Source organism: Eptatretus burgeri, chromosome 3 (genome assembly GCF_056783735.1).
Source record: "Eptatretus burgeri isolate ZD-2024b chromosome 3, Ebu_testis_v1, whole genome shotgun sequence".
NCBI lineage: Eukaryota > Metazoa > Chordata > Myxini > Myxiniformes > Myxinidae > Eptatretus > Eptatretus burgeri.
In genome coordinates, this window is record NC_140963.1 from 51,514,481 (window position 1) to 51,529,736 (window position 15,256).

Consider the following 15,256-nt stretch of genomic DNA (forward strand, 5'->3'; position numbering starts at 1 on the left):
CTCCCTAAAATCCAGTCCATACAAGTGCTGAAAAGTGTGGGGGCCAGCACACACCCCTGACGAACTCCAGTAACAACTGGAAATAAGTCAGAGATGGTACCACCACACTTCACAGCACTCTCAGTACCAAAGTGGAGTTCAGACATCAGATCGATCAGTTTTGGTGGCATCCCACGAAGACCAAGAATCCTCCAGAGGACATCCCGATTCACTGAATCGAACGCTTTACAGAGATCAACATAGGCTGCAAGCAGCCCTTGCCGAAACTCTCGTCTGCGTTCGGTGAGGACACGAAGGGCAAGGATACGGTCAATCGTTGACCTCTTTGGTGTAAAGCCTGACTGCTCTGGACGCTGGTGCTCAAGCAGATGGTGGCGAACCCTATCAAGAATTATCCGAGCAAAAACCTTGCCCGGCACTGAGAGCAGCGTCACCCCTCGGTAGTTGTTGCAGTCTTGGCGATCACCCTTCCCTTTCCAGAGAGGGACAACAAGGCCCCTCTTCCAATCAGTTGGGATGATGCCTGTGTTCCAGGCAGAGCACAAAACTGCATGCAACGACACGAGTGCAGCATTTACACCAGCCTTGTGAAGTTCAGCATGGATGCCACAGATCCCTGGAGCTTTGCCCCATTTCAACCGGTTCACCGCAGCCCGTGTTTCCACAAGCGAAGGTGGACAACAATTGATTGGAGGGTCAGCAACAGGGATTGTAACACCCTTGACGTCGAACTCGACAGCTGGGGGATCAGCCTGGTACAACCGCTCAAAGTAACCGGCCCAGTGGGCCTTCACTTCAGACTCCTCTGTCAAGAGCCTACCACTCTCTGCTCTAACTGCAGTGCTCCGAGGGATGGGATTGGATGAATGCAATGCGTGAATTCCCCTGTAAGCGGGACGAGAATCACCTGTCCACAGGTGATGCTCTACCCCCTCACAGATTCCTCGCACATAGGCCTCCTTGTCCACCCTCAGTGCACGTACAGTTTTACGCCTCAGCTCCCTGAACAGCTCAGCTCTGCCATTCAGCCTGGCCCTGCGACTCTGGTCAATGGTATCCAGTGTCCCTTGACAGACAAAATTCTTCTTTGCCCTGCGGTGAGTTCCAAGACATCCACCGGCAAAATCAAGGACGGTGGTCTTGAAGGCACTCCACAACTCTTCAGGACCCCCCAAAGCACCCAGACCCCCCAAGTGTCCACTCAGCCTGTTCGCAAACTCCTCAGCTACTCTCTCATCCCTGAGCTTGCCAACATCCAGCCGAGCCTGGGATGGTACCATTCTCCAGGATTTAAGGTGCAGCTTTAGAGTTGCTACAACAAGCCTGTGGTCAGTATTGAGGAACTGAGCACTCCGGTCGACCCTGCAGTTCTGGATCATCCTCCAGCGACCGTCAATGAGGACATGGTCAATCTCCTTTGCCACACCGCCAGCGTTGGAATACCAAGTCCAGCGATGAGCTTGTGGGTGCTGAAACCATGAACCAGCCACCCTAAGTCCATGACTTCTTGCAAAGTCAAGGAACTTAGTGCTATTCTGGTTCATAGTTCCTGACCATTGGGGATGAACACACACCTCATAACCATCCCTATCAGTTCCAGTTGATGCATTGAAATCCCCCAAGACTAGAAGTGTATCTCGCCAGGGGCACTGATCAACCACAGACTCGAGCGTGGCGTCGAATGCGTCCTTCACGGTGAGATCACTCGCCTCAGTCTGAGCATAAACAGAGACCAGGGAAATGACACCTAAGGAGTGACGAATCCTTAATCTCATAATGCGCTCGTTGACCGATGTTACCTCAATTATCATTGGGGTCAGCTTATTGGACACAGCTACAGCAACTCCTTGGGTATGGTAACCATCAGAGCGACCAGGCCAATAGTAGGTGTAACCACCCACCATTATCTCGCCGCAATCCGGTCTCCGAACCTCAGAGAGAGCTGCAATCCCGATGTCCAAACGCTTGAGCTCAGATGATAACAGAGACAGGTGATCATCCTCTCTTCAGGATAGGACATTCCAGGCACCCACCCAAAGGGACCGCCTCAGGTTAACCCAAGGAGACCGCCGTCTGGTGGACGACACCTCAGCATCACTCCGACACACTCTCCTGCAATCTGACCCAGGGATGTTACCCCGTGGTTTCCCTCCTATCATCAAAGATTGGGGGTCCCGAAGGCTTTGCCCCAATCCCGTCATCCGGTGCGCTGCCCTGCGAAGGGAAGCTGCACAGGAGGTACTCCCACGGAGTGGGTTTTCAGGTTTTTTTGCGTTTTTGTGTTTTGCAGAATGAAGGGTTTTACGGTGGCCGGAGTGCAAATCCTGCCACCAACCTCCTAATAAAAAAGTAACCCAACTGCAGGAGGACGTCCGCAGACACAGTTGGGCACTAGATATGGATGGCCGTTGGCTCACAAGGAGCTCCTCCGCCCTTTGACAGGTTTTGTTTTTAATCCTGCTGGGTGTCCATGTCCAAACACCCTCCTCACCAGAAAACCTGGTGGGGGAGACGGTTTAGTCGCCGACAACCCGATCATGGAACAGGTTAGTACAGGTTTACATGGTACCTGTAGGAAGTCACAGATCTAACCTGACCTGACATAGGGAAGACCCTTTCTGACCCCTTCAAGCCAAAAGAGGCCTTCTTATCCGAAAGTATTGGGTCAGAAATTTTCTTATTATGCATTTTTGTTTCATATCAATGGAATAGAGCAGCTTGCAACAAAAAATTTTTCTCGGGTGCAAATTTCTGATTAAGACCCTTCGTTGGACCCTTATAAGGGTCCTTCTTATCTGCAAATGACGTAGATTTTCATTTCTTCCCTGTGTGTTTTGTATTCAGGATCCAATATGAATGTCATGAAATAATAATGAGCCGCAGGCGCAAATATTTTCGAAAAAGTGTTTTAAGGGTCTACCACTTCTAAACGCCAGAAATGTGCAACTCAAGAAATGGATTTTGTTGGATGTCAAGGTAACGATACGATTAAGAGCATCAAACCTTTCGGGCATGAGTTTATGATTAAACTCTGAGCAGATCTCAGTCTGCAGCTACTGACCGGCATTGTGGAGATAATCTGCCTGGTTTGGTCTGCGTGTGCTGGCTCATGTGTTTTGGTTGGGTCTTAGCTCCCCCACAATAACTTGGCATGGGTATTAAAATGCTATCTATGAAAAAAGCAGTTAAACACATCCTCGAAACTTCACAATTAAAAAAAAAATTAATAATAACAACAACATGGATAAAAATTTTGTTTGCATGTTCAGTCACAATTTAAAATTAATACTTAGAACTTCGATCCAAGAGCAGCACCCTCAAAGTCCATCGATTGGAGAGATGTTTGTAAACTTTGAGCGCTTCCCCAATCTACCGACCTCTTTCACTCAAATTGTTCAAAACCGTGCCTGATTGGACTGCTCATAAACAACAGATTTGTTTGCTTCTGTGTGTCGAGGTTTGAGTAACCACCAGGCATGTAACTCCACGTGTTTGCACTTGTATTGTAACCGCACCTCACAAAAATTACAAACGTTACACAGTTTACAAAACCCAGCGTGGAGACGGAATCGTACTGTTTGCAGTGTCTGAACAAAAATGAAAAATTCACCAAAAAATAAAAAAAATCATGTGATTAGTTCTATCAACAAACCTTTGGAGAGCAAATATACAATACCTCGATAACCTACAGTTCACCAGTCGCATCAAAAATACAAAGACATGCACGGCTTTCGATTTTCCGATACGTATACACAAGAAGCGAGAAGATGTTGAAATGTGACAGGAGTTGGGCGCTTTTGACATCTACAACCACGATGGTCTCCGGGAGAGTGTAGAATGAGAGTAATTACTCCGCTGTGTATCACCACGAGGCTTTGGGGGCAGAATGACATTGCAAAAAAGCGTACCGTTACAGGCCAGCGTACACATCGCGGTGAAAAAAATGGCATTGTGTCTTCAATCGTATAATGTTATTTGGGAAACCAATAATGGAGAAGCAAGAAAACCATCATTTGCCTTATATGATCTGATATGATGCAAGGTGAGATTGATTATTTGAAATATTTCCACACAACCCTTCGAGCAACCGATGCTTATTATACAAGGAACAGTATGTTCTAAAAACACATGGCTGAACCACGTGCTATCTTGGACTTTGAAAGCCACCGCCTCATTCCACCAACCATCAAATGCCATCACGTGACAGCAGATAAACTGTGACCGAATCAGAGCCAATCACTATCGACTGTAATCGGATAACACACAATTTCCAATAAAGTTTACAATGCATAGCCAATTGGCTATGGGTTTGGCAGTGATTCATGGAAAATAGACTGCCAAACCCAGTGAACAACAGACTGCTGCCAAAAACTATGAAACAATATATTGCAAAAACCCAGGGAACAATAGATTGCCAAGCACATGGAATAAGACACTGAAAACCTCAGGAAAAAAGAGACTGCAAAACCCAGGGAACATAAGACTGCAAAACCCAGGCAACATAAGACTGCAAAACCCAGGGAACATAAGACTGCAAAACCCAGGGAACATAAGACTGCAAAACCCAGGGAAAATAAGACTGCAAAACAAAGCGATCAATAGACTGCAAAATCCAGGGAACATAAGACTGCAAAACCCAGGGAACAGAAGACTGCAAAACCCAGGGAACATAAGACTGCAAAATCCAGGGAACATAAGACTGCAAAACCCAGGGAACAGAAGACTGCAAAACAAAGGGAACAATAGACTGCAAAATCCAGGGAACAATAGACTGCAAAACCAAGAGAACATTCGACTGAAAAACTCAGGGAACATAAGACTGAAAAACCCAGGGAACATAAGACTGCAAAACCCAGGGAACATAAGACTGCAAAACCCAGGGAACATAAGACTGCAAAACCCAGGGAACATAAGACTGCAAAACCCAGGGAACATAAGACTGCAAAACAAAGAGAACAATAGACTGCAAAATCCATGGAACAATAGACTGCAAAACCAAGAGAACATTCGACTGCAGAATCCAGGGAACAATATATTTCAAAACCCAGGGAATATTAGACTGCAAAACCCAAGGAACATTCGACTGCAAAACAAAGGGCACAGACTGCAAAACCCAGGGAATATTAGATTGCAAAACCCATGGAACATTCGAAAACCCAGGGCACAGACTGTAAAACCCAGGGAACATAAGACTGCAAAACCCAGGGAACATAAGACTGCAAAACGAAGGGCACATTAGATTGCAAAACCCAGGACAGACTGAAAAACCCAAGGAACAATAGATTGCAAAACCCAGGGCACAGACTGCAAAACCCAGGGAACATGAGACTGCAAAACCCAGGGAACAATAGACTGTAAAATCCAGGGAACAATAGATTGCAAAACCCATGGAACAATAGACTGCAAAACCAAGGGAACATTAGACTGCAAAATCCAGGGAACAATATCTTGCAAAACCCAGGGAATAATAGGCTGCCAAGCCCATGGAACAATTGTGGCTTCAAACTCAAAATTTATCAAGTTTCCATCGTGTGGGTAAAAAAATTTACAACGAATCGACGCCATTGGTTGGCACATGGTGATTTAACAAGTAACAAAGCCTATCAGGGAAAATTTGCAAAAGCAGAGGATCAAACCATGGTGAGAAGATACCAAAATCAACTCCATCAAAAGTATACAGTGTCAGGGACATATTACATGATGAATGTAATGCATTTCAAAGTCAGCAGCAGTAATCAAATCTGAAACCACACTTAGGGACATGTGCAATGTACACGTTTATGCAACACAACCGTGCAAATCAGCTTCGGAACAGGCCAGAAAAAAGTTAACCAGACCATTAGGAAGTGGAAAATTGTACACGGCGGGATTAGGACTTCTTAACCCCACAGCCCAGAACAACGCTAAAGCTTATTTCTGTATTTGCACCATTTATTGGTGCTCTACAAGCTCCGAGAGCTCAAGCGCCAAATGCTTGACCCAGTTATGGTGTTTTGAAATGCGAGTGGTACCTTTTATCGCATTTTTTTTATGGTCGGAGAGCAGGCCTGGAGGGAGATTACATCATATTAATTTGGCTTGAGCAGTGCTCGAGGGTGAAAACACTAAGACCCCCTCTCCAACTTCCAAGAGTCTAAGATCCTTGATATTTGGTCAATTAAAGGGAGCTACACCCTATACACCTCTGGATCATATCGAGTCAAGCTTTATTTCATATGCTTGCTCGAAACCATATCATTATCATTATTACCGCCCTGCAGTATAAACCATACAAGCTAGTCCAATGATTGATTGTACTGAAAAGTAAAAGGAAAGTAGGAAAGGGAAGTGCATTTTGAATAAACTGAACTTAAAACTAAGGCGAAGCTTGAACAATCATTTTGACTTCAACACATACTTTTTATGAATGTGATCGAAGGATTGTCGTTGTGCATTGGTGACATGGAGCGGCACATTTTCTGCTCTGGCCATTTAAGAATTTTGATTCGGAATAAATAGCTTCATTCAATTGCCCGTTCATTTCGACAAGAAAACTTGATGACTTGAGTGAATCGAAGCAAAAAAGTTGAATTGAGGGCCGTATCGTTCTTGATTAATTGATGGACGACTTCTCCCAAACTGATGAAGGGTTTTAGTTTCCAATACTGCTGGATGACATGCTTTGCAGAGAGAATTATTTACTTATTTACTTTTTTTTTTTTCTACATTCCTTAATTTCAGCTTCACAATCCATTGTTCCAAACCACAAGAATCCTATGATGAGTCGATGTGTTTTAAATGAAATTTGCTTTTACCGTATCGTACTGGCAGGAGCATTATCACTGCAAAGTTTTGCACATATCTCCCATTACTATGACCGCAATACCAATTTGACCAAAACCAGTGGTGATGCAACCACATTAGAACATTGAAGCAGACGCCTTGCGCTCACAGCACATCTTCCTGTGAAGACACATCTCATTCTCATATCCGGTTAGATCAGCGAGGAGTCGACCTGGAGACTGGAGCTACGGGTTTTTGGACTGCATTTCGTGAGCAGAGACACTTGGGTGCCACCATTGGCACCGCCATTGCTCATGGTGGAGTTATGCTGTTGTTTCACGTCGACGGCCAAGTAGCGATCGACACACCAACGTCTCCACTTCCGCTTCAACTCAGCTTGCACCTGTATGACAAATGAAATGGCTGAAGTTCATATACATCTCTTTCAGTTGCCATGCATGACCCAGCTATATACGTACATTAATTATTAGAACTCATTTGCACCACAAACAATTCCTGTACAGCGGCAAATTAAGTGCTGCCATCTCCACCTCAATCCCAGCTTACACAAGAAAACCCCACCTTGGACCAGGCCAGTGAAGTGTTCCTGTGGAATGCTTCCCCATATCATTCCAGTGTGAGGAACAGTTCTTTAGTCCAGTAATGTCTTCATGCTCCCAATCTGCTGCCATCGCTTTCCCACCCCCCCTCCCTCCTAACAGCAAGAGAGACAAAATGGTGGACACAATAAGGCCTCCACTTGCCATTTTCAAGATGAAAGTATGTCTGGCACTTTGGGCAAAAGAGAATATAGGGTCAGAACTGGTGTCAGGTTTGAGGAATGAAAAGGTGTTCCATTTTATTCCAGCACAGCTGTTCTCCAAGTGCGTGCTTTGTTCTGCGAAGCAATATTTGGGGAAAACAGCGAAAGCTGAAATTTGAGTACGAACAAATGAAGAATTACAAAAGGAAAAGTGAGGTTGCACCAAAAACGAGCCGGGATTATATGAAGAACTCTACGTCAAATGTGGGAAAGGGCCTGAAATTATGCCTACATTACAGATGTTTACACAATCGCCCATGACCCGTAAAGAAGTAGAAATGGGAAGTTCTGCTCACGGCCTGGAACACCAACATTGCGGTTATGCCTCTTGAAATGGAACACTTCACAGTATTAATGATGCAGTTGTCGTGAACATAATGGGGGCAGTGAGTAAGGCACAATGTACGTAATAAAAGAAAATATAAATCTTCTTACTTTACAAAGCTGCCTTATGATGCCAATGATATGTAGACAGGTGGAACTATCAGCAAATGCCCAAAGAAAGAGTCCCCACGGCATTTCAGAATTTCAGAGTATACAAGCTGGAAACAAGTGGTTTCAGAATATAATGAGTATGCTGAATCCAAACCCATTTTTCCCCAAAATAACTTTTTGAGTTGAAGTGTCGAAAATGGCTCATTAAAATAAATCATCAAAATCGCCAAAAAGCAAGTTGGCTTCACACCTGTAGATCTATCATGACCGACCCACACATTGTCTGTATCATATCTCATTATACACTACTGAAAAATGAGAAATAGTGCTTCGTCCGTGTTTGGAATAGTAAGTATTACTCTTAATAAGTAGAATGGAAAACCATTTTGTCAAACCAAATTTTCATTTAAAATCAATTCACTTTGTATGACATAAAATCAATTATTACACTTTGAATTACATTAAATGTATCATATACAGTGGGGAGAACAAGTATTTGATACACTGCCGATTTTGCAGGTTTTCCCACTTACAAAGCACGTAGAGGTCTGTAATTTTTATCATAGGTACACTTCAACTGTGAAAGACGGAATCTAAAACAAAAATCCTGAAAACCACATTGTATGATTTTTAAATAATTACTTTGCATTTTATTGCATGAAATAAGTATTTGATCACCGACCAACCAGTAAGAATTCCGGCTCTCACACACCTGTTAGTTTTGTCTTTAAGAAGCCCTCCCATTCTTCACTCATTACCTGTTTGAACTCGTTATCTGCATAAAAGACAGCTGTCCACATTCAATCAATCAGACTCCAACCTCTCCACAATGGGCAAGACCAGAGAGCTGTCTTAGGACATCAGGGACAAAATTGTAGACATGCACAAGGCTGGGATGGGCTACAGGACAATAAGCAAGCAGCTTGGTGAGAAGGCAACAACTGTTCGCGCAATTATTAGAAAGTGGAAGAAGTTCAAGATATAACAGTCAATTTCCCTCGGTTTGGGGCTCCATGCAAGATCTCACCTCGTGGAGCCTCAATGATCATGAGAAAGGTGAGGGATCAGCCCAGAACTACACGGCAGGACCTGGTCAATGACATGAAGAGAGCTGGGACCACAGTATCAAAGAAAACCATAAGTAACACACTATGCTGTCATGGATTAAAATCCTGCAGCGCACGCAAGGTCCCTATGCTCAAGCCAGCGCATGTCCAGGCCCGCTGAAGTTTGCCAATGACCATCTGGATGATCCAGAGGAAGAATGGGAGAAGGCCATGTGGTCTGATGAGACCAAAATAGAGCTTTTTTGGTTTAAACTCCACTCGCCGTGTTTGGAGGAAGAAGAAGGATGAGTACAACCCCAAGAACACCATCCCAACCGTGAAGCATGGAGGTGGAAACATCATTCTTTGGGGATGTTTTTCTGCAAAGGGGAAAGGACGACTGCACCGTATTGAGTGGAGGATTGATGGGGCCATGTATCGCGAGATCTTGGCCAACAACCTCCTTCCCTCAACAAGAGCATTGAAGATGGGGCGTGGCTGGGTCTTCCAGCATGACAACGACCTGAAACACACAGCCAGGGCAACTAAGAAGTGGCTCCGTAAGAAGCATCTCAAGGTCCTGGAGTGGTCGAGCCAGTCTCTAGACCTGAACCCAATAGAAATCTTTGGAGGGAGCTGAAAGTCTGTGTTTCCTCGCGACAGCCCCGAAACCTGAAGGATCTGGAGAAGATCTGTATGGAGGAGTGGGCCAAAATCGCTGCTGCAGTCTGTGCAAACCTGGTTAAGAACTACAGGAAACGTCTGATCTCTGCAATTGCAAACAAAGGTTTCTGTACCAAATATTAAGTTCTGTTTTTCTGATGTATCAAATACTTATTTCATGCAATAAAATGTAAATTAATAATTTCAAAATCAAACAATGTGATTTTCAGGATTTTTGTTTTAGATTCCGTCTTTCACAGTTGAAGTGTACCTATGATAAAATTACTGACCTCAACGTGCTTTGTAAGTGGGAAAACCTGCAAAATCGGCTGTGTATCAAATACTTGTTCTCCCCACTGTATATTTTGTATTTTATTGTCTCTCATGGGGACTAGATATTTTTAGCTTATCTGGAATTGGAATTTCAGATGAGGTATTGTCATCATGCGCCGTATGTCCGTTTGTCTCCTATTTCGACATGTGGGGGCCAAACCGCTGGGCCCCTCCGGCTGAAATTTGGCAGCAATGTTCCGTTCCTGACTGGTAACAGGGACTGCAAAGCTCGTTCCGGTCATGTGAATAAATAGGTCAAAATGGCAGACTTAGTAAATTTGTTTAAAAATCTTCTTCTTCAGACCCACCAGTCAGAATGTTACCAAATTTGCATTACAACATTAGGACAGGATCGTGATGTTAAATTGCGGAGGTCATGCTGATCACGTGACCAAAAGTGTGTTAAAATGGCGGACTTGGTAAATTTTTGGGAAAACCGCAGAAATTCCTTCAAAATCTTCTACTCCAAATCCACCAGTCAGAATGCTACCAAATTTGGGTTACAACATTAGGCCAGTGCCCTTTAAGGGGGCATTGCATCATTGCATGGCCCCGAGCCAATGATGCAACCAGCAGCCTTTTGCTGCACACAATGGAGAGAGGGGGAAAGAGAGGGAAAGCGAGAATTTGGCCAAATTCTAAATTCCTGCTCCAACCTACAGGGGACACTCAGTCACTGGTACAGCCACACTCCCAGCAATGATGCAACCAACAGTTACAGGCTAAATACAAAATGAAACTCGAGAGTTCATAGAACACCTTACTCAGCAAAAACAAAAAAGGACAGTCTTGAGTAAAAGGACATGGGAAGGGTCTTTTCAAGTTTTGCTTTGCTTTTCCAAACACTGTTCACTTTGTTCGTGAACTTTGAATCACAGGCGGAAGGCAGCTATATGAAGCCGATGGGACAAAAGGAACAGTCTCGAGCTGACGATGCTCCGCTGACATGTGTTTTTAGCTCGCCTGTTCGAAGAACAGAGAGCTATAGCGATACCCCCGGCGTGAGCGTCAGCGTCAGCGTGAGCGTGAAAATGTTAAATTTTTTGTATTACGGAAAAAACTCCTCGACGGATTTCGACGAAACTTGGTGGGGGGGGGGTTAGGTATGGTCCAAGGATCATGCCATTAGATTTTGGACTTGGTCCCCCCCCAAAAAAAATTGTTAGAGAAAAAAAAAATTTTTGCAACTTTTTTTTCGACAAAATTTCGATTTCTTTTTATTGCATTTCTACATGTTTTAAGTGATTTCCAACCCCCCTCCCCCAAATATTTTTTAGAGAAAAACTTTTTTTTTGCATTTCTCTGTGTTTTAAGTGATTTCCAACCCCCCCCCCAAAAAAATTTTTTTAGAGAAAAACATTTTTTTTTTTGCATTTCTCCGTGTTTTAAGTGATTTCCAACCCCCCCCCCCCCAAAAAAAAATTGTTAGAGAAAAAAAAATTTTGCAACTTTTTTTCAACTCGATTTTTTTTTTGCATTTCTACATGTTATAAGTGATTAGGATTTCGACGAAACTTGGTGGGGGGGGGGGGTTAGTTAGGTATGGTCCAAGGATCATGCCATTAGATTTTGGACTTGGTCCCCCCCCCCCAAAAATAATTGGTAGAGAATTATAAAAAATATTAATTATTAGACTCGTCTTAAAAACGATAAATGTATAAACAGGCGAGCATTGGGTGGCTTTGACACCAACTCTGGTTTTTATTACCATCGAGGTTTATCCAAGCATTTGCGCAATCCCATACCTTTTGCCAACTCTTCTAACCGGCTACCACTAGATGGCATTACAATATACATTTACAGAGAGAGAATATGGGTCTTTCTCCCACCTTGAACTTCCATATGCTGCCCAGACAGAAACCAAAACTTGGGGTATCCTTTGGCTACATGCAAAATTTGGGAGGATTTGGTTCAGTAGTTTTTTTAAGTTTTTGAAGCATATAAAAAACAAACAAATATATAAACAAATATCCAATTTCACTTTTATCGTATAGATTCCCAAAGACAACAAACAACTATGAAGGCAAAGTGTGCAACCTTGATTACACTGAACAACAAATTTCAAAAAATTTTTTTTACTGGAGATGTGTAAAGTGATTAAGACTAATTTGGGTACGCTGATTTCAAAAATCATAACCGTTTTGCTGTATCACGTCAGGATTTTCAGGAACAGAAATATTCCCATTGTCTAGAAGTCAGGATTTCAATGAAATTTACATATGTCTTTAACATGTCTATTTCGTACAATTGTTGTTAACTTGTGTTATATTTCTTTCTTTCAGATAAAGATGAGTAGGCGTTCCTGTACCAATCATCCTGACAACTTCTGTTATGTCTGTGGTCGGTATACCAAAAAAGATAAACAGCGAAGTATATCTACAGCAGTGAAAATGAAGGCCGCCTACTTTCACTACTTCGGGTGTAAGGTGGGGGACCAAGAACAGAGCTGGGCACCACACATCTGCTGCACAAGCTGTCACACAACCTTGACTCAGTGGTTGGTGGGCAAGCGCGCGAGCATGCCATTTGCGGTGCCCATGATATAGCGTGAGCCGCAGAATCATCATGATGATTGTTATTTCTGCTGCACAAGCATCGCCGGCTTCAACAAGAAGAATAAAGGTCACATCAAGTATGCTGACTGCGTCTCTGCTCGTAAACCTGTGCCTCATGATGACGAGAACCCCGTTCCAACACCTCCAGCTGATCAGAACATAGCTGTAAGCAGTGGTGAAGAGGATGGTGATGATGAACCTTTTGATGATGATGAACCCGACACTCAAGAATCACATCTTCTGAACCAGGGAGACTTAAATGATCTTGTAAGAGATCTCTCGCTGTCAAAGGCGAAGGCAGAGCTGCTTGGATCAAGGCTAGAGCAGTGGAATCTAATTGAACCCTAACACCAAGATATCCTTGTTCAGAGCACGTCACAGAGACATGGCTGAGTTCTTTGAGATGGAAGACACGATGACATTCTGCAGTGACATCAACGGTCTGTTGAAAGAACTTGGGTGTGATCACGATCCTGCAGACTGGCGCCTCTTCATCGACTCGGGGAAGAACAGCTTGAAGGCTGTTTTGCTCCACAATGGCAACGAGAAACCATCAGTCCCACTGGCTCACGCGTTCGGCATGACAGAGACCTATGAGACTATGCGGCAGCTGCTTGATTCCATCAAATACAATGACTTCAACTGGCACATCTGCGGAGACTTGAAAGTGGTGGCGCTGTTGTTAGGGCTGCAGTCAGGCTACACGAAATACATGTGCTTCCTTTGTCTCTGGGATAGCAGAGACGACAAGAATCACTGGACGAAGAAAGATTGGGAAGAGTGAAAAGAGCATGTACCTGGTCGACACAACGTGAAGCATGTCGCCCTTGTCGACCCAGCCAAGGTTTTCCTTCCACCACTCCACATAAAGCTCGGCTTGATGAAAAGTTTTGTACGGGCAATGGATCTGAATGGGCGTGGGTTTCTATACCTCAAGGAAAAGTTTGGCAACACCTTGTCGGAGGCCAAGATCAAGGCTGGTGTCTTTGTTGGACCGCAAATCCGACAGATTATGAAGGACGAAACTTTTCCGACAACTCTAAACCCCAAAGAGCTGGCAGCGTGGAGGAGCTTCAAAGCTGTGACGGACAACTTCTTGGGGAACGAGCACGCGGACAACTATGAAGAAATAGTGCAGCAGCTGCTGGAGTCCTTCAGGAAACTTGGCTCCAGGATGTCCCTGAAAATCCATTTCCTACACCAGCACCTGAACTTCTTCCCTGACAACTTGGGAGCAGTCTCGGACGAGCACGGCGAGCGATTCCACCAAGAGATTTCACTCATGGAGACGCGTTACCAAGGGCGGCACAACCCGAACATGATGGGCGATTTCTGCTGGTTCCTGCATCGTGAAACTGACACAGAGCAGCACAAACGCAAAGCCAAATGCCTAAAGCATTTTTAATTACATTCTAGTGGAGTTTTTCTGTAATTTCTATAATTTTGAAGCATTCATGATGAAATAAATGAATAAATGAATTTTTGTAAATTTCATTGAAATCCTGACTTCTAGACAATGGGAATATTTCTGTTCCTGAAAATCCTGACGTGATACAGCAAAACGGTTATGATTTTTGAAATCAGCGTACCCAAATTAGTCTAAATCACTTTACACATCTCCAGTAAAAAATTTTTGTTGTTCAGTGTTATTAAACATGACTCTTTGACACTTTCAGGCTTCATCACGAAGACAAATCATCCTAAAATTCAGGACATGCCACCAGTCAGCAAGTGTACTGTGTGACATCATAGAACCCAGATGGTGTGTGTGTGTGTGTGAGAGAGAGAGAGAGAGAGAGAGAGAGAGAGAGAGAGAGAGAGAGAGAGAGAGAGAGAGAGAGAGAGAGAGAGAGAGAGAGAGAGAGAGAGAGAGAGAGAGACAGACAGACAGACAGACAGACAGACAGACAGACAGACAGAGAGACAGACAGACAGACAAAATCTCACCTCCCCATTGAGGAAGCAGTACAAGATGGCGACAACAAAACCCTGCAAGACAAAAGGCAAGGTGAAACAAACCGAATCATGACATTTCTTGATTTCTTTCAACTTTTTGGCATTTGTTGGTTATTCGCTAAAGTGAATCAGTGGACTGATTTCGACATTTATGAGCATGTTAAATGTTATTTATTAAAATGTTGATATTGTCGTGGCATGTAATTTGTGATCTTTGCCATTGTGATGCCTTTCTTTGCAAAGACGTGTTTATGAAAATGAAGAAATGAATCATTGTTTCAATAACAATACGTTTTTTTGTTGTTTTTAGAACTTGTGACTGTGATATTTACTTATTATCACCATGACCATATAATTTCAAAGAAGGGAGTGAAATAACTACATGTGTGTACATACAATTTCACCCTGAAACGATTAATTGTTTTGACGATACAAAGTGAAAACAGACAATAGGTCTCGGTCTGTGTCTCTCTCCCACCATCTCTCCAACATTCTCTCTCTCTCCCTCTCCCTGTCTCACCCCTTCCCTCCCCCCCCATCCTCTCTCTCTCTCTCTCTCTCTCTCTCTCTCTCTCTCTCTCTCTCTCTCTCTCTCTCTCTGCCATTATGTATTTGTAACATTCTCCCCTATAACCCCGTGACAATTAAACCGACAGTAACAAAAAAGAAACAATCATCAAGGA

The 15,256-nt window shown here is 43.7% G+C and overlaps 2 protein-coding genes across 9 annotated transcripts in view; one reads left to right on the plus strand and one right to left on the minus strand.

The window, feature by feature from the left end:
• The window catches only part of LOC147029864 (THAP domain-containing protein 2-like), a 96,060-nt gene that overhangs the window by 77,604 nt on the left and 3,200 nt on the right, over positions 1–15,256 (plus strand). The gene's annotated exons all lie outside the window — the stretch shown is intronic.
• The window catches only part of LOC147029866 (secretin receptor-like), a 142,585-nt gene continuing 130,808 nt past the window's right edge, over positions 3,480–15,256 (minus strand). For all 4 annotated transcript variants that reach the window (XM_085873284.1, XM_085873287.1, XM_085873286.1 and 1 more), the window contains exons 13-14: positions 14,565–14,606; positions 3,480–7,165 (exon numbers count right to left, since the gene is read on the minus strand). In XM_085873284.1, coding sequence (XP_085729410.1) covers positions 6,974–7,165; positions 14,565–14,606 — 234 coding nt within the window. In that variant the 3' untranslated portion in view covers positions 3,480–6,973. The remainder of the gene's footprint in view (positions 7,166–14,564; positions 14,607–15,256) is intronic.